Consider the following 27,745-nt stretch of genomic DNA (forward strand, 5'->3'; position numbering starts at 1 on the left):
CAACAAAATTATCTTGCAAATTTTTTTCCTTTTTTTCCTTCCCTGCCACTGCCCTGCCCTAGAGATGGCTACCGTTACACGCAAATAGGTGCATATATATATATATATATATATATATATATATATATTATATATATATGTAAAATTATTCTATACATACTTTTATGTATTAGTTTTTTCTCTGGATACAGATAGTGTCTTTTGAATTGTAAAATGATCCCATCATTTTGGGGAGCAATCTTGAATTATGCCCAAAGAATTATTAAACTACCTATACCCTTTGACCCAGCAATACCACTATTTGGTTTATTTCCAAAGGTGATTAGGGAAAAAGGAAAAGAACAAATATGTTCTAAAATGTTTATAGCAGTTCTCTTTGTGAGCTCTGTGGTGGCAAAGACCCGGAAATTGCAGGGATGCCTATCAATTGCAGAATAGCTGAACAACTTGTGGTATGTATATGATTGTGATAGAATACTACTATGCTATAAGAAATGATGAGCTCGATGATTTTAGAAAAAAAATGGAAAGACTTGCACAAAATAATGATGAGAGAAATGAGCAGAACCAAGAGAACATTGCATATGGTAATAACAGTATTGTTTTTAAGAATGACTGAGCGAATAAGTTATTTTGTCTATTACAAATACCCAAATTAACTATAAAGGACATATGTCTGAGAGTATGAAAATGTATTGCATTGAGTTCCAGATCAGGAAAAACTCAGTGATATCTGAGAGCCAATTCACTTCCATGCATTTATGTCTCTTATTACCAACATTTCATTCTTTTGTGTTTAGACATCTTAGGCAATACAGGTTTTAATGCCAAAAGAACCCTGAAGGTGGCTAGCCTTCCTTTTGTCCTTGGAAATTTCAAGTGATAGTGATATGTATTAATGGAAGAGCATGGTCTTGCTGACCAAATCAGTCTTTTTGCGACCTTACTACTTGCTTGCACATGTTAGCAATTGCTGTCCAGGGTGATGTTATTCTGGGAGATTGTCTTTTGATTGTAAATAGATACTGTATATGCAGAGCTTTTTGGGACAAAGGCTTTTCATCCAGAAACATGTATTTGCATGCATATGGAATAGAGGGTGAATAGAATTTTATTAAGGAATTGTTTTCCTTAGGAATGATTCAGCAATGAATATGATTTTGAGGGAAATGGTAATCATTTCTATGAAAGCATTTTAAGTGATCATTCTCAGAATAGGAAATGGGACTTTTGTGTTTTAATTTCTAATAGTCTGCTAAATTAGAATTTTCTTTGACTTTGGAATTCTTTGACCTTTTCATGGTAAGAGCGATGATATCTAGTCCCTATTTGACAGTGTTTAGAAAATTAATCGACTTGGTTCTCTGGTGTGATGGAAGAGGAACTCATCTATGGCTTTGCACCCTTTACTTGGTTTAGAGTTATTGTCCCCTATAGAGATGACTGGATATACTGTGTGGCATCAATGGATTGGATTATGGCTCCTGGACGAGGAGAAGAGGAGGCGGTGGGTGCATTTTAAGCAGTGATTCTACCACATTCACTTGATTTTACAAAACTCCTCTGGTGGATATTGTCCTGCCATTTCCCTTGAATCCTTGGCATCAGAATATTAATACTAGGTATCTCTCCCCTCCTTAAAGAGGTCAGGACCACATCACATATAAAAGATAATAATAGGTAGGCCTACTGTATGCTGCCCTTTTCAGACCACATCTAGAACACTGTGTTTAGTTCTGGGCACCATGATAAGTTTGGACAAGGTCCAGAGGAGAGGAACCAGGGTGGCAAATTGCTTTTAGATCATGCTGTTTTTTTTCATTCACTCATCCATTTATTTATTTATTGGCTCATTTGCTCATTCATTCATTCATTTATTTATTTGTTCATTTGTTCATTTATTTATTTGTTCATTTATTTATTTATTTTTAGGCCATGCCATTTCATTTATTTGTTTATTTGTTTGTTTGTCTATTTATTCATTTGTTTGTTTGTTTATAGATCATGCTATTTGAAGATTGTGGAAAGGAAACTTGGCTGTTGAGGCTAACAAAGAGAGGACATGATAATTGTCTAAAAGTATTTGCAAGAGATATTAGGCTTGTATTATTTGACTCAAGGACCAATGGGTGAAAGTTACAAAAGGACAAATTTAGGCTTGAAGGAAGGAGCAACTTTCTAGCAGTTAGAGTTTTCCCAAAGAGGAATGGGTTCCTCAGGAGCTGATATTTCCCCTCAATGGAATTTTGTATTTAAGAGTTAAGATGACCCAACAGGGCACTTTGTAAAGGGAATTCTCTTTCAGGTATGGGTTGGACTGGATGATTGCTGAGGTCTCTTCTGACTTTGACATGATTCTGTGACATTCCTATATTCCTCACAAGTCCTCAATAGTTACTAAATGATTCCTCATTTCTTCCAAAGTTCCAGGGGAAGAAGAGACACAAGTCATTGTAGACAATCTCTTTCTCTCTCTATGACCAGGATGTACCCAGTGGCCTGTTTAGCTTAAAGAAAGAAATACATTTGTAACTTAGTTTGTTTATTCTTTAATAATTTGTAAGTTAGTTTGTTTATTAAAGAACACATAACTATACTGGCTTCAAGAAACCAGGAAAATGTAAACATTACGGGATTTATTTTCCCATGGCCTTTTAATGTTTGTGTTAACATAGGTGTGCCTGCATCTGAAAACCAGTTGCTAAATCATATTAATTTCTTCATGCTGTGTTTTCCCATCTGTTTCTTAGTATTGGCATCACTGAAGTGGGTTGGGAGCTGTTCTTTATTCTTTTTCTTAAGCATTCCTCCTTGGGATTATCATCTGGGACAGAAGAGTGAAATATGCATTTGTTCTTTGACATGAGATTGGGAAGTCATGCATAATAGAGGCTTAACTTCATGATATATTCATTTCAGTCCTTGTATCTGATGCACTTTGCTATTAAATTAAATACATGTTGGTTAGGAGGGTCAGGCTGGCTAAGTGGATTAGAGAAAAGAACCATCTCTTCAGAGTCTAGGGTTTAATGTTAGCATTCCTAGCCAGGTGATATACCTCTGCAGTCTATGTTGTTAGGAGTAAGTCTCATTTCTAGGATTTTAATTTGGCACAATGACTCTTTCTGGATAACTTTAAATCAATCCATTAAGCATTTATTGTATCTTTCATAAATAAGAAGCTGCTAGATGCTGCAAATACAAAGAAAAAACCCTAGTTTGTAACCTAGGGTTCATCCTTCATATTATACTCTCTCATATACCATATCTAAGCAGTTTTCAAGTTCTGTCAATTCTGCATCCTCCACACCCCTAGTATCCATTACCTCTTCTCCATTCATGGACTCTCACTATTCATGCTATAGCCACCCTAGTTCAGATCTTCATTATTTCCTTGGGCCATTTCTATATCCTATTAATTGGTCTTTCTGAATGCAGTCTTTCCTTTCTCTGGTCCACTGTCCACACAGCTTCCCAACTGACACTCTTAAAGGATATGGGTCTGATTATGCCGATCCCTTGATTAAGAAATTCCCGAGTCTCCCTGTTGCTTTTAGGATAAAACACGAACTCATTTGTTTGCTTTCATCATCATGTTTCCCATCACCTTTCCGATCTGATTAAGTATTCCTCCCCATCATATACTCTTGTACTCCAGGCAAACAGGTCTATTTCTGGTTCCCCGTGTTAAATCTTCCTTTTCCTGTTTCCACAGCTTTGTACAAGCTATTCTTCACACCTAGAATAATCTGTCTTCACCTTTACTTCTCAGAATCCCAGCTTACTTCAAGGTTCAGTTTAAATAAACCTCTTTTCAGAGGTCTTATCTAATTCCTTAGGAACTACTGCCAGCACCAAATGAATATCCTTTTATTTTGCATGTAACATGGATTCAACTTGTGATTTTATTGGCATAGGGAGATGCCTGGGAGGAACTTTCTCTGTCTATGCATGTTGGCACCTTCTTCGCAACCTATAGTCTTAGAGGTTTGTCTAATGCACTGAGAGGTTAACTAATTTGCCCCAGGGTTACAAAGCTGTATTTATATGTCTATGAACATTTTGTAACCTTCTCATCCCAATATGCTGTACTTGATGGCAGGGACTGCTTTATTGTCTTTGTATTTTCAATGTGTGGCACAGTGCTTGGCCCATACTAGGCACATATAACTACTTGTTGATTGTTGAAAAAGCAAAGCAATCCTTGCTGTCAAGGAATTTGTATTCTACTACAACATTTGCAGAAGTAAATATGAAGCAATAAAGTAGTTGAGAAAGACCTAGACAGATGGGGAGGGAAATGAGAGAGAGAGAGAGAGAGAGAGAGAGAGAGAGAGAGAGAGAGAGAGAGAGAGAGAGAGAGAGAGAGAGAGAGAGAGAGAGAGAGAGAGAGAGAATGAGAATGAATATATGGGGGTTAAGGGAGAGGGAGAGGGGGAGAGAGAGATGAAAGGCAGGAAGGAGAGAAAGAAAAATGAACTAACTAGGGAAATCAGGAGAGGCCTGGTGCATCTAAGCTGTGCTTTGAAGTAATCTTGGGTTAAAGTGTAATTGAAGAGGGAGGGCATTCCATGAGTGGGAGAAGCACTTGTACAACAGCATGGGGGTGGGGGAAAGGAATGTCTTATGTGGAAAAGCAGCTGATTGGCAGTTAGGCTGGAACATAGGCTTGCTCCATGAGAGAGGCCAGGCTGTATAGAAGGCATAGAAGATACTATGTATATCTCTTACGCAAGAGTAGAAGGAAAGAGATATTACCTCCTGGAATATAAGGGGTAAGAGGTAGGAAGAAAAGATTAGATAGAGCATTGGCCAAATTTTTGACCATAGCAATTAAGCTGATATTTTCCAGGAGTTTGAAAAATTCTCCCTAAAAATCTGAAACCAGAGTGCAAGCATTTATTGTCCACTACTTTCAAGGTGCTATACAAATATTATCTCATTTGATTCTCACAATAACCCAGGGAGGTAGGTGCTATTATTAATCCCATTTAGAGTTAAGGAAGGGGAAGCAGGCACAGGTTAAGTGACTTACCTAGAGTCGTATAGCTAGTAGATCAGAATTCAGGTTCTCCTCATTTCAGACCCATCACTATATCATCTGTGTCACCTAGCTGCCTTAAGAGGGTAGAGAATGAAACTCAGACATAGGAGTTTTATGGCCTTGTATACTTAACAACTGATTTAAGTGTGAACAAACTCTCATTTTCCTCTCCTAATTATCGAGGAATTGCTGTCCTGTTATCATTATGTTCAAAGGAGAAGAAATTTTTAAAAATCACTGGACTTCACCCTGCCAATGTCTTCCAGGCCTTGATGTCCAAGGCCACTTTTCTTTTGCTTTAACGTTGACAAATATGACAGGTCTAAAAATAAACGTCAGTAAATCTCTTCTCCTTGGATGGCTTCCCAGAGACAATGGAAGAAGGGATTTGAACTGCACTTTTAAGTGTTTAAAAGACAGTGCACCAAGCTCCACTAATTACCTTGTGCCTGTTACCTTGCAGTAGGTCAATTGATCTTCATTCCCTCTCTGAAGGTATTCACTATGTGGGCTCTGATATAGTAAGTGAGCTGCCTTCCATGCTGCACCATTGATTTTAGGTTATGGCCCTCTGTGTGAGGCTGAGTTAACTGTGAGCTCAGAAGCCATTGAAACCAGGTAGTGCCCAGAGGGAAATGAGGGTGATGATGTCCTGTTGCCAACTGAAATGGACTCTTTCTGCTTTCGATACAGCTATTTTGAACTGGAGAGCAGTGGCTTGAGAGATGAAATCAGATATCACTATAGATTTAATGGAAAATCGAGGACGGAAGCTTTTCCTTACCGGATGGCAGACGGCCAGTGGCACAAAATTGCTTTGTCGATTAGCGCCTCCCATCTTCTGCTTCATGTGGACTGCAACAGGTAAGGGATTGCATTTTATGATGGAGTTCTTGCCCTTGAAATTACACAATTACATAAAGGCCAATTGGGAAACAAAATTTGAAGGACCTTGCCTTCCACTTAACTTTTAGGATGGACTGTTATATATCCTAAAGTGACCAAGTATTATGCGCTGGGAAAAACAGGCTGTTAAAATGAAACCATGTCTTCTGATTATGAATGAATGCACCAGTGGTTGATTGCTGATTGGGGGATATTAAATATACCTCCGTGTACTCTGAGCACTGGCTGATGTTATATTCTGCTGTGATTACATTTCACAGCGACAGATTGTTTTGTGGTCTGTTCTGCCCAAGAAGCAGTCTTGATACGCCTACCCTGAAACTTGAGGAAGATGTCATCCTAGAGGCACTCATTTTATCTCACTTAATCAAATGCCATTTAACTTAAATATCTTCCCTAAATGGAAAGTTCTAAAAGAGACTACTCTTTGAATTGTTGGAGATGATACTATTCATTTTTTTTAATGGGCTTTTGGGCTTGCTGGCTTTTTCACCACTTTTCTTTTAGAATCTGGGACTGCAACTTGCCAGGGTTGGAAAGTTTCAAAAGGAGGGTTTGGATTAGGGAAGACAGATGTCATACACAGTGTGTTTCAATGGAGGCAGCTTTTATGCCATCTAAAGGAATTTGAAATTCATTGGTCCCATTATGGTTGTTGGAGTTGGGACAGCTTGGTAATAGCCCAGGGGTGGTGTTCTGATCTCTCAAAATCCACTAGAGCATCTTACACAATTTGATCTGAGTTCAATTACAGAGAACGGACTAAATCTTTAGATGAGTCCGTGCCCTGTTGTTAGAATAACAGTGCACACTGACCATACTGTCAGAAGAGCTATAATTCCACCAGCTATGCCCTGAATCAATGGATGGTATGAAGAGTCCTCCTTCCAGAACTTGTCATGCCGTAGTATGATAAGGCTAATTTCAAGGACATCTGGCTTCGATCAGGAGGTGCTGTATTTCAAATTCATATGAATTCAACTCAAATTCAACATTTATTATGTGTGTTTGATGTACAGTGTACCCATACGAGGGGTGGGGAACCTGCAGCCTAGAGGCCACATGTGGGCCTCTAGGTCCTCAAGTGCGGCCCTTTGACTGAATCCCAAACTTCACAGAACAAATCCGCTTAATAAAAGGATTTGTTCGGTAAAACTTGGACTTAGTCAAAAGGCTGCACACGAGGACCTAGAGGGCCCCATGTGGCCTTGAGGCCATAGATTCCCCACCCCTGATACATACTATGTTTTGAGAGGGGAAGACAAGTTTGGCCATGACCCTGTCTCTCTCTCATGGTAGAATAAACTAATAGTGAGATTAAAGGTCTCACTTTCAGGGAGTTTGCCATTCTAGGAGGAAGTTACAGTTATAAAAATCACTATGATGCAAATTTCAATGCATCTGACCCTTGAGGACAGCTGGTTTTCTTGGGTAAACAACAGAAAACAGATCCTATCATCCTGGATGAAAACTGGTCATCCAGAAGTCCTCACTCACATTTGGGGCAGCTTATGAAAGATTTCCCCCAGGCATATTCTGACTCATAGCTACCTAAGACTGTTCCCATATACTTCAGTCTATAGAGTCCTTCTATATTTCTTCCACCAACTTGTTCTAAGTTCTTGGAACTGAACTCATTAGTCACTCCCTAAAGACATTGAATGTCCTCGTTAAAACGCAAACACAGTTCACCAGAGGGGAAACACGGGAGAGCAACATCACTGAATTTATGTAAAGGTGACCTGAATTAATTTATCCAATCAGCTAGTGATGAGAAGGACACTGAGGAAGTGGTGCAGCTTAGGTAATTTTCTTTCTCTTATTACAATTTGTACAATTTGTACAAACATCAACATGTGTACTTCTGTATACAAAGAAGAGTATGACAAGGTGACTGCATATGAAACCATGAACCTCTAGTACATAATTTGTTTTTAAAAGTGTGATTAAGTAGAAAGACAGAGATTAAGCATTTGCTCTGTACTGACACTCTGCTAAGTTATGGTTATACAGTTACAGAAGTGAAGAAAGTCCTTTTCCTTTGAGGAGATTACAATATAATGGCAGGGGGAAGGGGAGGATAAGACATTAAGGGCAGTTGTGGTCAGGGCTAGATATTTTGGCTTGGGAAAGTTCACGGGTTAGTGAGTGGAACTTTAGGTGATTGGAATGACATACCCTTTCTAGTAATAGTGATCATTTTGACTTAATTATGGTTCCAGAGCTGAAAACTGGATGGGGTGGGAGAAGAGGCAAGGTAGCTGGTAAGGAAAGAGCCAATATTACCAATATTTTCCTGCTTATGTGTTTCTACATTTGAATTCTCTCCTAATTTCTAATGCATATTTTAAATGTTTCATTGACATTTTTCTTTTTTGATTCTGCTTTTGCATCTCTATCATTCCATTCCATTCTCCCTACTGCCCTCACTTCTACCCCAAAGCCCTTTTCGTAACAAATAGCATTCAAGCAAAACCCTATCCATGTATTGGCTGTTTCAGAAATCGCATGTCTTTTTTTGAGCCTCTAATCCATCACCTTTTTGCTAATAGGTGTGAATCATGATTCACCAGCAGTCTGCTGGAGCTGGTCATTGCATTGATCACGGCCCTTGTTTTTCAAATTTGTTTTTCTTCACGATATTATAATCATTATATAAAATATTTTCATTACTCCATATCAGTTAAGTCTTCCCGCGTTTCATGGTTATTTCTTATGGCAAAGTAACATACAATTACATTCATGTACTATAATTAATTCAGCCATTCCTGAATTGACTAGCCCCTCCTTATTTTCCCATTCTTTACTGCAACAAAAAAGAGCTGATACAAATATTTTGGTAGTTATGGATCCTTTCTCTGTCTTTACTCTCTGTTGTGGGTGTTGCCAGGTCAAAGGGTTTACACAATTTAGCAGTGTGTAGGGTATAGTTCCAAATTGCATTTCAGAATGGCTGTGCTAATTCATAGCTCCTCTAACAGTATATTGGAGTGAAAATAGGTACACTGTGATGGAGGGAAGGAAATGATCTGGATTACAGGATTAGCAAGAGGCAGCTGTACATATGCTTGGAAGATTGGGAGATTCAGGCGCTTGAAGCTGAGGGATCTAAGGAAGAAGGCAGTGAAAGCAGTTAACATAGAGTAGCCGCTCCACAGTTTTATCTAGTACCAACTTGGCTGCTTCTTATAGTCAAAAGAATGTACTAACTTGCACAGCAGAGTGCTGCTTCTTCATTGGGAAAGAATGAAGTAATAGACAGTAACTCATCCTTGTCTATGACAAATTAAAGAACTATTTTAAGGGCTGCCATGACAAAGACAGGTGGCCAGCCTTCGTCTTGATGAAGGACCTCTCACATTACAGTCAACTGTTCTGCGGACTACTTTTCTGGGCTATTTGTTCATTTTACCCCTCTCTTCAATCCCTAGCCCTTAGAATCATGCTGGTGGGATGAGACCTGTAAGAACTGGAGCTACAAAGGGATGGAGCCCGCTGATCTAATTTGATGGTCCACAATATGGTGGCATTACATAGTCTTGATGCTTGTCCATGTTTTGTATATGGATGAATAGATTGTAAGTTTCTTGAGGGCAGGGACCATCTTTCTTTTGTATTTGTATTCCCAACTGAGTCAGTCAACAAACATTTAAGAAGTGTCTACTATATGCCAGGCACTAGGCTAAATGCTGCTCCTAGCATAATGCCTACGATATAGTAAGCACTTAATAAATGCTCTTCGAACAGCTGATTAGCTGATTTATTTTGTGAGGCTTTAGGATACACACACACACACACACACACACACACACACACATATGTATATTTCGTTGTTGTTGATGTCATTGATATCGGTCAGTTCCTGAGGACTTTGAAGGAAGCCAGGAATTCTGAGAGGTGGAGTTGAGGTGGGCTTCTATTCCAGACATGGGAGATAGCTTGTACAAAGGCAAGGTGATTAGAAATGGAATATTATGAGTGTGCAATAGCAAGAGGGCCAGGTGGGCTGAATTGTAGAGTTTGTGAAGGGCAATGAAAACTTATTACAATCAGCCAGGTCAGGATAAGGTCAGACTGTGCAGGGTTTAAATACTGGTATTCTAACCCTCAAGCATAGGTCACGGTTTTAATGTGCTGTAGCCTCTTTCCAACCACCACATACCTCTCCATTGTCCTCTGAGTGTCCCCATTTTTAACTCTTTAGAATGTCCTTGACCCATAGCCATACAGCATCAGTGGTAAAATAATGATATTTTAAAATGAGCTTTTGCTTTCAGGGAAACATTTGGGATTGTCAAAAGAGCTTTGCAACTTTCTAAGGGCAGTCTAACCTATTTCCTTTGCCTTATTTCATTCTGGGTTCAACTCATTGTCTGTTTATAGTATCTATCAATTCAGTTAAATCCAATAAGTATTTATTAATTCCTTCAATGTTCCAGGCACTGTGCTTGGTACTAAGGATATAGGGAGAAAAGCAAAACATTCCCTGTCCTCAAGATGCTTATGATTTATTGGGAAACATTTGGACACATATAGATAAATATAAGATATAAACAGTGTAATGTTTGGGAGTAGTAGCAATTCAGGGGATCAGAAAAGACCTCATGCAAGAGGTGAAACTGGAAGTAAACTTTGGGAGTGTGACAATTGAAAAATTTGGGAGACATAGTTTCTGGGTAATTTAATCATTTTATTAATAAAGTCAGCATGTTATTAATTAAAAGATGGTCCTTTGGCCATTTCTCATTAGACCAAATACACCCTCATAGCAAGGGCTCACAGTTTATATGCCCTTTGAAGAGGAGTGTAGCTATATTAGAATAGCTGTGGCTATATTAAAATGAGGTCTTGGGGTATATGAACTATGTCACTCAAATCTTGGTTGATACAGACATCAATTTCCATACCGCTTTTTTAAGACAAAATTAAGAATCAACCTTTCCCTAGACCTGTCTGAGCAAAAACAATGAGCAGGAATACACCCCTTAGCCCCAGCTTAGAATTTCTTTTACTGTCTGTTAAGATCTTGGCCTGGGAAAATCTTTAAGAGAGATTTCCTACACTAGTTGATTTCTGGATGAGGAAGTAGAAAAGGGGAAAAACCTTGGGCCTAATACAATAATTAGTCATTTATTGCAACAGAGAAATATTCATTTCTCAGAGGAGGTAGGAATTCTAAGAGGTAGAGGTAAAGAGGAAGCAAATTCCATACATGGGGGAATTACCAAGCAAAGGCACACAGAGGCTCAAATATAATAGGTGGTGCAGAGCAAAATGACAGGAAGAGAAAACTAATAGTAATCAGAAAAATACAAATTGAGACATTTTAGATATATAAACTTACATGTATGTTAAGAAGTATATATGTATGTGTACAATGTGTTCTATATGTAAATATGTATGTATATATGATATATAGCTGAACATATCTATATCTATACAGATTATGTATATATATGTATATGTATATCGGTATGGGTATATATGTGTACACATACACATGTATGTATGTACATATAAAACAATATGCTCTACTCATACATATATAGTTTCTATATATAATTTATGTGTATATCAAGAGATATAAAGTGATGAGTGAGTTCTAAAGGTTGTCCATTTCCCTGCATATCGTAGTCTCAACATTGAGCTAATCTTCATTACATCCGGTAGACCACTTGTAGTAAACTTATAGAAAGACATATAGTCATTGCTCAGAATTGGCAGGCTTGGGCAGGTTATGGTCTTCATCCTTGAGGAGGACATCCACACTGACAAGATCACAGATCAATCTGAGTACTGCTCATAACTTCTTCCTGAAGAAGAGTTTGTCTAAGAAGAGTGCTGCTGTGAATTCACTAAGAGCAGAGCCATTCTTACCTTTACCAGAGGGGAGATGCTTGGGATACTGTGAGCAGCATGAGCAAAATCTTAACCGTAAACACATATTTTAAGGAGCTTTGGTGGCATAGGATTTCAGCCAGTTTTTTTTAAAGATATAATGAGATAGAACTTCTGCAGACTAAATTTGTACAAATTGTCACAGGAAAAGTGAATACTATTTTAGTCAACAGATTTCTGCTTTCTGCTTTCCACAGAGATCTGTGCTATTTTTATGACTTCATTGTTCATTTCTGCATTACTAAATGCTACAGAAATGTAGGTAGTAAAATTATCTCTATCTAGAAGCCTGGGGGAATATGTGTAGTTTTTGCGGCTAATTTCATTACCTCATTTATGTTGAAAACATTTATTTTGTGAGATTATCTTACATTAGTGTGAAAGGATGAATAATGCCCACTTTAGGAAGATCTTTTAATTCCCTTCTATATTTACTCAGTCTCCAGAGTAAATCCAGTTTCTTCCCAGATTCCTGAATACCTGGACTTCTTTGGATAAGGGTCCTGATCTTTTAAACTCACTATAAATATGGTGATTCTATTTTTATCTAATCAATCAATCCACTAATGGATATTTATTGAGTATTAGCTATTTGCAAGACACTATGTTAAACTTGGGGGGAAACTATAGAAAAGTATCATCAATGACTTAAACCTTAAGGAGCTTACAATCTAGTATGGGAGGTGACGTACACAAATATTTTGATAGGTGACAAATTGCCAGATAAGAGCAATAGAAAACGAACAAAAACTCAAAACCATGAATTCAGTGTAAAGAGAGCTATCTATTGCCTGGAATAATTCCCAAACCTTAAAGTTCTCCCAAATTTCTTACATGAACCATAGAATGCAGCAATAATAGTCATAGTATCGGGGGAGAAAATGAATGATAACTGTACTGGCATCCTGGCAGAAGCACTTTAAACTATTCCGGTATAGGCTGTTGGAACTGAGAGTGAGCAGAAGTGGCAGGAATTTTACTTCCAATCATAAAGGACATTCTACCAATTGTTCACCTCTGGAGTTTGGTCTAAGAAACACAAACAGAATTAGGTTGTATCCATGCTTATTTTCTCTCAAAGCTGCAGCAGGCATGTGGACATATGGAGCTGCAGTCAGAACTGAGCTTGCTTTGGGGTTAGGCTGCACAGATTCTGAAGACAAAGAGAAACCATAAAGCTGCGTGGGAGTGGCCATGTCATGGCCCAATCAGGTACCGCCACTGTGGGTTTGAATGTCCCCACCATGTCATGGCCCAATCGGGTACTGCCACAGTCCCTTGGATTCAGTTTTCATTTCTCAGGTGGGGCCATTTTACAGAGATCATGAGATGCCTATGTGGAACAAGGAAAAGGGTCGGGCTGAAAGTCCCTGAGGTCCCAGAACTAGGATATTTGTGCTAGTTCTGTCCTTTAGAACTGGTATGAACCAGCTTAAGTCAGTTCTGTGGTTGCCAGCACAGCAGAGGGATTTCCAGATTCAGCAAAGGGTGTCTGGTATTTCAAACTTAAGGGATTCTCAGTCTACCTCCTGATTGGCTAATTCTGATTCCCAAGTCAGTCTGATCTCCTCTGGATGATAAGGAAGCTCAAACAAATCAAGGTGGTTAGTAATTTTTCACACAACAAATGTAGGGTACTATGAATATGTACTTCTTCCTCCTCTGTCTCTTTGGGGGGGGTAGGTGGAGCTTAAAGATTTGCCCCTGATACATGGAACAATATCATAAGATTGCGTGGGAGTATAGTAAGGGCTTTCTGAATGAGTCAGTGATGTTAGTGACTGAAAGGTACTAAATGAGATTCTGGATAGAAAACAAACTATATTATTTTCAGAAAATATGTTAGTGGAGAGAGCCCTGGGCTGAGTAGATATCAGAAGAGTTGGCTCCTAGGACTGGTTCTGCCTCTAACTAGTATATGACTTTGACAAATCGTTAAATCTCTCTGAGCTTTCTCACTTCACTTATCCAAAAAGCAAATAGTTCAGATAAGATAATATCAAAAGTCCCTGATATAATGGAAGGAGCACCTGGCTCTGGAGAAGACCTGGGTTCAAATGTCACCTGTGACACAATTATTAATCTGTCAGTCAATCAATCAATCACTCAATATACATTAAGCACCTATACTATGCGCAGGCACTATGCTGAGTACAAAAAGAGGCAAAAAGGCAGTTCCTGCCCTCAACGAACTTACAATCTAATAGGGGAGACTAAGTGCAAACCAATATATACAAAGCATCTATATATAGGATAAATAGGAAATCATTAACAGAGGGAAGGTACTGGAATTAAGAGTGGTTGGAGAAAGCTTCCTGTAGGATATGGAATTTTAGTTAGGACTTAAAGGAAGTCAGGCAGATCAGTAGTTGGAGCAGAGGAGGAAAAGTATTTCAAACATGATGAGACAGCCAGAGAGAATGTCTAGAGCTGTAAGACGGAGTGTTTGTGGAGCAAGAGGCAGAATGGCAGTCACTGATCAAAGAGTACATGTCTGGGAGTATAAGAAGATTGGAAAGGTAGGCAGGGACTAGGTTATAAAGATCTTGGAATGCCAAAGAGAGTATTTTGTATTAATTCCTGGAGGGAATAGGAAGACATTGGAGTTTATTGAGGAGGGAAGTGACATGATTGGATTTGTGCTTTTGGAAAATCACTTTAGTGGCTGAATGGAGGATGGATTGGAGGTAAGAAGATCCCCCAGCAGACTTTTGCAAAAATCAAGGTGAGACACGATGAAGGCCTGCACTAGAGTGGTGACTATCAGAGGAGAGGAAAAGAGACTGCTTGAGAGATGTCGCATAAGTGAAATTGACAGCCTTAGCAACAGCTTGCATATAGGGAGTGGGAAGAGATAGAGATAGTGAGGAATCCAGGATGACTAGTGGGCCTGAGGGACTGAGAGGATTGCCTTCTACAGAGGTAGAGAAGGTAGGAGCAGTAGAGGGTTTAGAGAGAAAGATAATGAGTTCTGTTTTGGACATATTGAGTTTTAGATGTCTATTGGATGTACAGTTTGAGATGTCTGAAAGGCAGTTGGAGATGTGAAGAGAGAGACTGGGAAAAGGAGGTATGTTTGAGAATAATCAACATAAAGATGATAATTAAATCTATGGGAGCTAATGAGATCACCAAGTGAAGTAGTAAAAGTAGAGGGAAAAGAGAAGAAGTCCCAAGACAGAATCTTGAGGGACATCTATGGTTAGAGGGAGTTATCTGGAGGAGAATCTAGCAAAGGAGAAAAAGAAGAAAAAGTCAGATAGGTAGGAGGAAAACCAGGAGAGAGTAGTGTCCTGGAAACCTAGAGAAAAGAGAATATCAAGGCAAAACAAGTGATCAACAGTGTCAAAGGCTGCATGGAGGTCAAGGAGAATGAAGATTGAGAAAAGACCATTGGATTTGGAAACTAAGAGGTCATTACTAACTTTGGAGAAATCAGTTTCAGTGGAATGATAGGGTTGGAAGCCAGATTACAAGGGTTTAAGAAGAGAGTGAGAGGATAGAAGACGGAGGCACCTCTTGTAGATGGCCTTTTGAGGGAGTTTGACTACAAAAGGCAGAAGAGATATAGGATGATAATGAGGATAGAAGGATCAAGTGAGGTTTTTTTTTCCAGATAGGGAAGATGTGGTCATGTTTGTAGGCAGTAGGAAATGATCAGTGGGAAGGGAGAGATTGAAAATAAGTGAAAGAGTGAGAATGACAGAGGGGGCAATCTGTTGGAGGAGATGGGATGGAATAGGATGGCTTGGAACAAGTTGCTGAGGAAAGTGGGGAAATGAGTTGATAAGGGAGGTAGTAGGATTGCTTAGCAGCTGTGAGAGTCTAGTTGAGGTGGTGATTGTGGTTGTTGAGTTCCGTCCTGTCCGACTCTTCGTGACTCCATGGACCACAGTACACCAGGCCCTTCTATACTCCATTGGCTCTCAAAGTCTGTCCAAGTTCATGTCCATTGCTTCCATAATACTATCTCAACCTCTGCTGTCCCCTTCTCTTTTTACCTTTAATCTTTCCCAACATCAGAGTCTTTTCCATTGAGTCCTGTCTTCTTATTATGTGGCCAAACGATTTAAGCTTCAGCTTTAGAATTTGACCTTCCAGTGAATAGTCTGAATTAATTTAGGTATTGACTATTTTGATCTCTTTGCTGTCCAAAGGACTTTCAAAAGTCTTTTCCAGCATCACAATTTGAAAGCAGTGATTCTGTGGCTTTTAGCTTTACTTAAACATCGACTCTTCACAGCCACACCTTGCTACTGGAAAACCATAGCTTTGAGGTTATGTAGCACGAATTTGTAATGCAACCAATTAGAATCATTGTGTGATTTTCTCTACCTCTGTTCAGCAGCACTTCTGTAGGAATAAAAGTTAAGAATGATGGGAGTGATCCAAGACTCAGACTTGGCTGGGAGTGATCAGGTATATGATAAGGGGGCTAGGGATTCAAGAGAGGACTGTAGAGTTGAATTAGTTCACCAAGAAGTTAAAGTGAATTGTTTGGACAAGATGATGTCAAAAGCCCCTTCAAGCTCTAATATATTATAGTTCTAAGATCATAATTACAGTATTCCTACTTCAGTGTTACAACTTTCCGTATTCAGGATCTTGGAAACCAACCTTCTAAATACTGCTTCTTGGGCCAGTTGCATAGAACAGCCAGTTAGCAAACATATGGTTAATTAATTTGGTATTGACAATCCATTACTTTGTTGGTGAACAAAGGCTTGTGACTGATTTTCTATAGTATCTTCTTTACCTACTTCTCACTTGCCTCATTTTGTGTTGGGTAGATACTAGCTATACCAGAAACTGCTGATGATATCAGCATATCAGAAGATCAGAATATCTTACTCTCTGCATCCTGTATCTTTTTTTTTTAACCCCAGGTGCTTAATCTATACTAGGTATCTAGGATTGGGCTACTGGTGGGATAAAGACAGCCTTTGGCTATATGGTCAGTTGACTGAAGCTTAATGACTTAACACATAGAACACTGTGCCATAGGAAACAAATGATTGGTATCTATACTCTTGAAAAATGCATCATGTTCTGTGCTTACTGAAAAAAATAATTCTTTGATGCTGCCACAATTGAAGAGATTTGAATAATGGGAGAAGGGAATGAATCTAAAGATCTTTGTGCCATTGTAAAGCATCTCAAGTTACAGATTCTTTGGCACAATAAAGTGTATTTACTTAACTGCTGAGACAGCTTTAGACATTATAGTGCTGAATTTCTCATTCTCATTGATCCCACTCTTTTCCATCCATGCTGTGTATTCTGTGGCTGGTGCATGCCAGGCTCATTAGAGTCCAGGCTTCTCTTTGCCCTGCCTCTTAATGCAATCAAGAGCACACTCATTTCTAATCCATCCTTCCTTCCTTCCTTCCTTCCTTCCTTCCTTCCTTCCTTCCTTCCTTCCTTCCTTCCTCCTCCCTCCTTCCTTCCCTCCTTCCTTCCTTCCTTCCTTCCTTCCCTCCCTCCCTCCTTCCTTCCCTCTCTCCTTCTCTCCTCCTCCTTCCCTCTCCTCTCCTCTTTCCTTCCTTCCTTCCTTCCTTCCTTCCTTCCTTCCTTCCTTCCTTCCCTTCCTTCCTTCCTTCCTTCCTTCCTTCCTTCCTTCCTTCCTTCCTTCCTTCCTTTCTTCCTTCCTTCCATCTCTCTCTCTCTCTTTTTCCTTCCTTCCTTTCTCTTTCTTACCTTCTCTCTCTCTCTCTCTCTTCTCTCTCTCTCTCTCTCTCTCTCTCTCTCTCTCTCTCATCTTTTTCTCCTGATTCCTAGTTTTAAATGAGATCTGGCTAATCACAGCCTTGGCTGAAGAGGGATAGGAGGTGGAAGGATTATCTGAAGTTGGCAATAATAAATTGGTCTGTTACCTCCTCCCAACTATTTGCACTTTGAGCCTTTTAAAGTCAAGGACACAAATTGGAAAGCATACACAGAAACTGAAGTAAAATGTTCCTCTTGTCTGGGTTTTTTTTTTCTTTTTGGCTGCTTGAGACCGCAGAAAATTAGTAAGAAAGCATTTTATTAATGCCAAGGGCCATATATATGACATATGAATGGAAAAAGGGGAAATTGAGTTGCTAGTTAATTTTGATTTCATCCATGTGGCCCACATATGTTTGAGTTCGAGTTTTCTGTGTCTGTCTCACTGATGCTGCTTTTTGGGATGAATAAAAAGGAAAAAAAAATTGCAAAAAAAATGAATGGTTTCTTGTTAAAAAAAAATCTAGGTCTGCATGCTTTATGGTTTAAACCTCACACTGTAGGCTTGATGGATCTGCATGGTTATTATTTTTTAAATGGAAAACAATGAGAGAAAACAGACTTAAACCAACACAACACAAATGATGGAGCCCTGTTTGAAAAATATGATGTCTCTTTCCTTGTCTGCTTCCCCTGTTGGAGCAGAGCATGGGGAATAAAAAATGCATGAGGCCCACAAACTTTTTAATTGGAAAAAAGATTCTGAATCTGATGTTTGTTTTCTGGTAAGACCAGTGGTACAGAAGTTGTCATCGGAAAGAACCAATTTTATACTCCTGTAAACAAATTCATTTTTCTTCCCAGTGACTTTAATTAAACTTATGTTGTAAATAATAGCAGCAGGAGGGGTTGGAGTCAAGAAAACAGATTCATAGCTGCACCTGTTGTACAGATTCCTTTCTTTCTAGGGGAGAGGGAGGCTATAGAGAGAAAATAGAAAGAAAAAATAAAAGATCATAGTGAGCCCTTTCCATTCCTTAAATTCTTTTGGCATTCTTTCCCCAGCACATTTCTTCTAAGTTTTCATGAATGCTTCTCCTATCCAGGAGTCAAACACAGCTAGCTTATTAGATAAGGCTTCTATACCCCCATGTAAGTTTTGCCTTAGTAATTAGAGTGGAAATCATTTCTGTTCTCTTTAAAGGATCCTAGCCCTCCTCAGGCATGGTATGTAAGATCTGGACTTGTTAGGCTCTATTAGACTGCAAGTATCACTTTTCTGGCAGCTCATTTCTCCAGCACGAACTTTAACTTCTAGGCAGTGGAGTTAGGTCCATCAGCAGACAGGCCACCTTGTCATGTACCTGTGTAACTAGAGGTGAATTCCATTTCTGCTAGAAGTAGACAGCCCCAGGAAGTGATTAGAACCTGTGAAATAGCTCTGAGTAGCATGAGGTTACCAAGAGCATTTATACCAATGTCTGTTTTTTCAAATCCATTGCCTTCTTGGATTGGAGATTTCATCCACCATAAAGAAGGAACTATGAAAATTCAAGATAGTAAAATTTTGAAAGCATTCTTCCTCCCTTCTCCCTTTCCTCTTAACAGTCACAAGACTGAACAATGGGAAAACTGTCTGCTGACCCTTTGCTCATCGGTATTTTTCCTATGTCCTTAGTCCCTATTGTATTTGGCAAAGCACGTTGACATTTGTTATTGTTCTTATTTTTTTGTTCCAGTCATGTCTGACTCTTCATGACCCCATTTGGGGTTTTCTTGGCAAAGATACTGGAGTGGCTTGCCAATTCCTTCTCTAGCTTATTTTACACATGAGGAAACTGAGGCAAGCAGAGTTAAGAGATTTGCCCAGGGTCACATAGCTAGTAAATGTCGGAGACTGGATTTGAACTCAGGTCTTCCTGACTCCAGGCCAGGTGCTCCAGTATCTCATTTGCTCTTCCTAACAATTCTGCAATGTACACATTTTATTTCCTATATTACAGTAAACATGATTTGCAGAGAAATGAAGTGACTATACCAAGATCACAAAATCAGCAATAGTCCTGGAAGTAGGACTCAAGTTCCCCCTTGACTCCTCTACTCTCTACTGAGATATCATGGTATGATGAAAAATGTATAGGATTTGGAGTCAGAGAACATGGCTTCAGGTCCTGGCTCAGCTACATGCTGTTTGGGATCCTTGGGGACATTACTTTGTCTTTTGGGGCTTCAGTTTTATCATCTATAAAATGGAGGAGCTGTTGGACTATATGCTTTCAAAGGTTCCTGTTATGCTCCTATGACAATATACTCTCTACTGTGCTAGCTTGATATCAATTACAGAAGAGCAATTCTTGGTCCTAAAAGGAATCTAGAATTTTGGGTATCACCTTGTTTCCAATAGGGAAGTTATTATTCTCTGCCATATAGGGAGAACTTCATCAGTCTATGCAAAAAGACCCAAAAAAAGTCCCTAGATGAGCTATGTAAATAAATTAGTCATGTGGATTCAGTATTCCTCGACACATAAACATTTGGAAGTCTGGAGTTTTATTGAACTTCTGGAATTGAAAAAGTCTTCAGCTGGGGCATGGGGTAGGTCCGAATCATAGACTAGTGGCCTTCCTAGGAGTCCTGGATATACAAGTTCATAATATCAATAGTACAGTATTAGGTAAAGAGGGAGGCTGTTATGGGGCACGGTAGACAGAGTGTTGGGCCTGGAGTCAGGAAGACCTGAGTTCAAATCCAGCCTCAGACACTTACTAGCTGTGTGACCCTGGGCAAGTCACTTAATCATGTTTTACATCAGTTTCCTCATCTGTAAAATGAGCTGGAGAAAGAAGTGGGAAACCACTCCAGTATCTTTGCCAAGAAAACCTCAAATGAGGTCACGGAGAATTAGACACGATGGAAATGACTGAACGACCACAAAAAGGGAAGGAGGGGGTAGCTTGGCAGCATAACTATTCATCAATCCAATAAGCCTTTATTAAGTGCCAAGTGCGGCTCTTTGTGCAGGGAATAAAAAGACAAAAATGAAGAAGTCCCTGACATCAAGGAGCTTACATATCATCCGGGGGAAGGAGGAGAACAATGACATTTGCACAGAGAAGTAAATGTAAAATATATACCAAGGAAATGCAAATTGGTTTCTCAAGAGGACACAAGAGGGAATCAAGACAGGCTTCACGTAGGAGGCGGTGCCTGAACTGAGACTTGTAGGAAGCTAGGGCCTCTAAGAGATAAGGAGGGGAAGTGCATTCTGGGCATGGGAAACAGTCTGTGCAAAGGCATCAAGGTTGGAGATAGAATGGGAACTGCCCGCCCTTTGGAGTAAGAGGACCCAGATTCTAAATCTTGGCTCTGTTACTTAGCTGAGTGACCTGGGGCAAGCTCCTTCATCTCTCTGAGTCTCAGTTTCCCCATCTGTAAAATAAGAAGTTTGAACTAAATGACCTCTCCATTCCATTCCAGCTCTAAATATGTGATTCTGCGATACTAAGAGCCTGTGAATGTTGTATAGAGGGAAGAGTAAATCCACCAGCTTGGCTGGAACAGAGAATGTGTGAAAAGGTGTCATGTCTAATAAACCCACAAAGTAGGCTGGAGACAAATTATGAGTGCCTTTAAACACAAAACAGAGGTGTTTGTTTTATCCTAGAGGCAACAGAGAGTAGCAGGATATTCTCTGCCATCCTGAAGCCCCACTATTTTCCATACTCCATTTCTTGATTTGCTAGTATTCAGATGATAAACGAGACCTTGCTATGCCGCTACCATGTGGCAGATACTTGGCTTTTCTCCTAGCCTGCCTATGGTGAAGTGCCATTTGAGGTTCCTTTTCCTAATGCCTCTTTAAACTTTTATTAAAATCTTCACTATTAAAATGGTTCCCTACTTGGTCTACCTCCTTCTGGCATCTCCTCTTCCAACTCATCCTGTATACATTCACTAAGTTAATCCTAAAGTACTGAATTGTTAGCATGACTCCTCTTCTTAACGGGTCCCCACTACCTGGTGGGCAAAGTCTAAACTCTGTTGCCTGAAAATTGGGCCTTCTAAGACCTCGCTTTTCATCCCCATTGCCCACATAGGGCCTTGGACAAAGTAGGCGTTGACTAAAATATATGTGGGGTTGAATTGAATTGGAGGGGCTCTGCCAGGTCATGTTGTTCAACCTCTCACTCAGGGAGGAATCTTTTGGCAGCATCCCTGAACAGATGACCATCTAACTTCTCTTACAACCCTTTCAGTGAAGGGAAGCTCACTATCTCCTGAAGTAATGTGCTACACTATCAGATAGTCTTATTCATGAGAAAAAAAATCTTCTTAATGTTAAGTCAAAGTCCACTTCCTATCTGCAAGTACTAAGGGTCTGGCCTTCTGAAGCAGTACAGGGAGCAAATCAGAATGAGGCATTCTTTGATTTATGAGCTCTGGGGGCTTTTCATGGAATTGGAAATGTTGATAGGCATGTTCATGACTTCAGTAGGGCAGGAATAATATTGTATTCTGTCTTGGTGTAGTGCGTTATATTCAGTCCATTTGTATGCCATGCATGTACCTCATGGAGAGTACATAATGGCAGTGGGTATAATCTTAAATCATGACTGGCAGGCTTCAAATGAACTATTTGGCCATTTCCTAGAATGTGGAAATAGATGCATTGCTCTAATCTCTAGCATTATCTATTGGGTGTTGACACGGTTCCAATGTAAAATTTGATATTTGCTATGGTAAGATAATAACCCCTTAAGACTCTCTGAGGAGGGTTTCATGGAATTATAGATTTTTATAGTTGGCAGTGACATGAGAGATCAGATGACCAGATGATTTCGGGTCAGTCATCCCTGACCTGAAGCATGAGACATTCTAAAATATCCCAACATGTGGGTATCCAGACTCTTCTTGAAAACCTTCAGCATTTGGAAACTGATTCTGTTAATTTGGTCAGTGTAGATTATTAGGATTAATAAGCATTTATTAAGATTCTGCTGTATGGTAGGCATAATGGTAGATACCAGGCACACATAGACAAAGTGAAATAGTCCCTTCTCTCAAGAAGCTTATGTGCAATTGAGGGGTGACAACTTATACATTTAGAGAAGTGTTTTATATGTATATGTGTGCATATGTGTATACCTCTATACACTGTGACTTATATATGCACGTACATATATATCCATACAGATATGTGCACGTACATTTGCACGCACATACATGTGGGTGTATATAATAAGCCGGCACTTTCCTCTAGCATGATCATGTCACTGATGGCACTACTAATCCCTACTAATGAGTACATTTGGGTTTGAAGCATTTGTTTTTGAGTTTTTATTGAGATATGTGGGTAGCAGAGAAGAAAAACATAGATGAATATCAATGAATAAATACATATGTGTATATTTTTATATGTATATGCATAAGTGATAAGTTATTCAGTCATTATTTAGTTACGTATGACTCTTTGTGACTCCATTTGGGGTTTCTTGGCAAAGATGCTTAAGTGGTTTGCCTTTCCTTCTCCAGCTCATTTTACAGATGAGGAAACTGAGGCAAACAGAGTTAAGTGACTTGCCCAGCATCACACAGGTAGGAAGCATCTGAGGCTGGATTTGAACTCAAGTCTTCCTGACTCCAGGCCTGGATCTTTATCCATCATGTCCTTTAGCATATACATACTGCATATCTATTTCTATGAGAAACAAGGTAATTTTTTTTGGGGGGGAGGTGATTGAAACTCTAACATTTGAGAGGTTTAGGAAAAACCTTATATAGGAGGGGGCATTTCACCTGAGCTTTTAAGAAAACTAGGGACTCTAAGAGGCAGAAGTGAGAAGGATAAGCATTTCACACATAGGACAGCCTGTGCAAAGGGACGGAGGGAAATGTAGTATTGTGTGAGAGGAACAGCAAAAATGCTTACTATAGAGTGTGCAAAGGGGAGTCCTGGAAACACAGGTTGGAGATAGGTTGTGAAGAGCCCTAAAAGCCAAACATGAGTTTTCACTTGATCCTAGAGGTAATAAGGAACCACTAGAGTTTATTGAGGAAGTTCTAGATCGAATCAAACATTCACTTCCTTGAACCTGACTTCTCAGACCTAGGGCTGCCCTATGGGGCCAAACACAACAAGTCTTGTACCTCTCTTCTGTATGATAGCCTTTCTAATATTTGAAACAGTGATGAAGTTCCCCCTTAGTCTTTTTACTTTTTTTTTTTCCAGGCTAAACAGGCTGAATTTGGAGTCAAGAAGACCTGAGTTCAAATCTTGCCTCAAATACTTATAGACACTGGGCAAGTCACTTAACTTCCTTCAGCCTCAGTTTGTTTATCTATAAAATGGGGATAATAATAGTACCTATCTCACAGGATTGTTGTAAAGGATCAAATAGGAGAATGTATGTAAGATGTTTTGTAAGCCTGAAAGTGCTGTATAAATTTGATCTATTCAACTTAAAAAGTTAGTTTTGGTATTCCAGGATCTCAGCGAACTTATTAATAGTTAAATGCAATGATGAATGAAGAAACACGTGGAAGAGGAAGTCTGGGCTGCTGCATCACTTTTTCACCTTCAGACTTAGGAACTGAATGTGTTACTGAAATGGGGGAGGGGGAGGAGACAGCAATGCTGTGATGCCTGTGCCATGGTCTCAGAGCCCTTATTCTTCATCTAGCATTGGCTTGTGGAGTCACAGCACAAGAGGAATTGTGTCCTGGGCTTGTGTTGAATTTGCATGTGGTCAGCATCATTTTGTCATCAGCAAGAAACCTAGCAGGCTATGTGTGCATGCAAGCATGATGCAGAAGGCTAGTTGACGGATTATCATGATTTGGGGTAAAAATGATCCACCAGAAAATATGGAGCAATCATTTTTAAAAATATGATGTCAAACACCCATTGATGTACGTGCACTTTAAATGCACACTTCTCTATGACATTGTATTTGAGAAGGGAGGCGTTGTGGTACAGTGGAGAGATTACTGGCTCGGCTGTGAAAGAACCTGGGTTCAAATCCCATTTCTGATACTTACTAACTATGTGATCATGGGCAAGTCACTTAAACTCTCTAGGTCTCAGTTTACTCATCTGAAAAATGAGGAAGGATAGACTAGATGACCTCTAAGATCCTTTTTTGTTTTACATTTATGATTCTAGGACCCTATTGTAATGTGGTTTTCCATTTATTTCTATGGTGTTTTAAAGTTGCAATGCAAGTTGCACACATTTCATTTGGTTTTCATAACAGCTATGTGAGACAGGTACTGCAGACATTCTCTTCATATCATAAATGAGGAAACTGAGGCCCCAAACCACTAAGTGACGTGCAGGAATTCAGCTGATGTTAGAGTGAATGTTTGAATCTCCAACTTGAAGTCTAGCATTTTTACACTCGGCCACATTGCCTCTCACTATTTTCATTAGCAAAGGCCCATCAGATAGGGTTTGACATAGACCCAAGTCATTCCAAGCTCTGTACTCCATTGGGTTTCATTATGAAGAGTCAGTAAGTTATTTCTATCTGAAAATCAGCGGCACCAACTCTACTGGAGATAGCAGAGTGAATTTTGATGTGTTGCTAGTCCGCACTGGGAAAATATCTGGAAAGGATGAAAGTTATTTTGTTCATTATGAGGTAATTCTAACCTTGTTGTCCCTGCTTCAAAAAGGAGTGGGATTCAACCATTGATCCCTAATCTGCTTCTGACTACAGTGTACAGTTGTGGACTCAGTGCTGTCCATATTCATGTGAGTATAAAAATAGTGAATACAACTTTGCTGTAGGAACAACATTTACTTACCCTGTTAGCAAGTGCCACTTTTTTTTTGGTCCTCTGCTTTTCTGGGTGCTGGATAGTACCACTTGACTCCTCCTCTTCTTTCCTGTCTTAGGTGATTGCCCCAACCCTGATTATTTACTTTCCTTGACCTTTGATGTCAACCACACCCTTCGTATTTACTGAATTGACAGTGCTGTTCCTGCTCTGGCCATTCTGCCTCTCTGGCAATCTATGCTTTCACATGACTATTGAGGTACAGAAGAACAAAATAATTTATAATGTGTTTGAAGGATTTGTTTTGTAATTCTTTCTGCATTATGAGGGTAGTGGAGTAGAAAGACATTGATGACCAGTATCTATGATGACATTAAATGCACAGAACCAGTAGCTGAGCTTTGAATTATGTCACTACTAGGTGGGATGTGAAAAGATGATTAGTTAATTGAACTTGAAAATTAATAAAATTAAGGGAAAAAAATCACCCCTCCAAAGAGAAAATGAAGGGGCATAAAGACCAGCAATCACTCAGACTTACAGAAATTTGTGTGTAGGAGCCCAGAATGCGAGTTGGAGAAAATAGAAGCTGAAATAGTTGGAGACCAGAATTTATGGGTTGTTGGAAAGACAGCTGTATCATAACATACTCCATTCACAAAGTTAATGAGAAGCATAGGAACATTGATCTAAATATCCAGCACTTCAAAGAGTAGCCCACAGTCTTTCACATTTGGTTTGCTTTATTGTGAGACGCCGAGTAATGTGGGGGTTCTAAAGAGATCAGCCCCTGATTGCCAGGAAATTGTTCATTGTTGCTATGATCATTTATCAGTTAGCATGGAGGCTGTCACATAGTAGGGGTTTATGTTTGTTGAATTGAATTTAATTATTTCATAGAATCTTAAAACTGGATAAGACCTCAGACCAACACCTAGTACCACCTGTGCCTAAACAGAAATCTCCACCATGGTATCTCAGATCTCGATTCTAGTTGAATAATTATAGTGGTGGCAAAACCACTGCCTTCTGAGGAAGTTCATTCTGGTCTTGGACAATTATAATTATTAGAACATTTTTCTTTATATCAAGCTGAAATCTGCCTTTCTGTAACCTCCATCAATTAGTTTTGACCTCTGGGATCAAAAAATGCCTTCATTTTCAGATTAAAGCTCTCTTGCTAAAAGTTGCATGACTCTGGGCAAAGGTTTTCTTTTTTTTAATAGTCCCTCATTAGGTACACTCTATACCTGACTAGGAGCATTCCTTTATTTTAAGCTGTGGTTCAGAAAGCAAATTCCATTCTCAGAAGCCACTTCTTAATCATCATTATCTGCTCGCTTTTCACATCTGACTCTTCTGAAAGCTTTTCCTTCAAATGGTAACTGATGAAAATTCTTTCTATGCACTTAAGATCTTTAGTTTCTTCCCCAGAAATTCATAATCCCTGAAAGTACTTTTATGAGATATAATTCTGTCCCCATATGAGTTCCTGGAAGTCAGTAGGGATCCTCAGATTTGAGAAGGCTCAAGATGTTCTCTGTCACATCCTGGATAAGCATCCTGGGATGACAGCATACTTCCCCATTGCTTCTGCCAGGGCAGAACAAAGGGGTTGGATATGCTCAGCCCTCAGAAAGAAACAGGTGGTCCCAGATGAGGCAACAGAACCACATTCAAACTTGGAGAGAGACCCATATGGCTCTCCCAGAGCCAGAGACTTGAGCTCTACATAGACTTGGAAAGAGGGCCTATGAAGCACTTGCAAGGTACTATAGGAAAGGAAACAGAGAAATAGGGATGCTGAGCTGTATGTAGACCTAGAGAAGGGTCAGTGATTCTGTGACGGCCTCTAGGAGAGAAACACTCGATATTAGATAAAGATGCTCAATTGGTAGAGGAGTGTTGTCAAAGAATAATTAGCATGGAAAGGGGCCACAAAAATGAGAGCTATGGGAGGGTCCAGAGCTAATGAACAGTGAAGCACAGGGCACCAATGTAGAAGAATAAAACCAGACCTTGCCCTTTGAATCAAGCAAATTATATCGGTCTTGGGATTAGGCAGATTAACCTCATCAACCCCAAACCATATAGCATATTACTCCAAGGTGAAAGGAATATGTAGTTTACTGTAGGTAGCAGAAATTTAATGGACTATGTATAAGCTTAAGTAAAAGTCATTTCTACCTTTTTGTTGTGTTAATATAACCTTTCCTATATTTAAAATCTTATTAGCCTCAGACCTCGTAGGGGAAGTGAAGGCCTATTTTGAGGATGTTTGATGAGCAAGCTTTCCTGGAATTTCTCTAGGTGAGGGCATGAGTAATTTTTGTGAAAGGCACTCCCAAAATGGTAGCAGGATTCTCGTGGCAGAAGGGTCATATTAAGAGTTGCAGAGTAATTTATCACTGC

At 39.5% G+C, this 27,745-nt stretch overlaps 1 protein-coding gene across 2 annotated transcripts in view; it reads left to right on the plus strand.

The window, feature by feature from the left end:
• The window catches only part of NELL1 (neural EGFL like 1), an 876,262-nt gene that overhangs the window by 127,312 nt on the left and 721,205 nt on the right, over positions 1-27,745 (plus strand). For both annotated transcript variants that reach the window (XM_021002019.1, XM_021002018.2), the window contains exon 4: positions 5,738-5,908. In XM_021002019.1, coding sequence (XP_020857678.1) covers positions 5,738-5,908 — 171 coding nt within the window. The remainder of the gene's footprint in view (positions 1-5,737; positions 5,909-27,745) is intronic.

The sequence above is a fragment of the Phascolarctos cinereus genome, unplaced genomic scaffold (assembly GCF_003287225.1).
Source record: "Phascolarctos cinereus isolate Bilbo 61053 unplaced genomic scaffold, phaCin_HiC Scaffold_9;HRSCAF=440, whole genome shotgun sequence".
NCBI lineage: Eukaryota > Metazoa > Chordata > Mammalia > Diprotodontia > Phascolarctidae > Phascolarctos > Phascolarctos cinereus.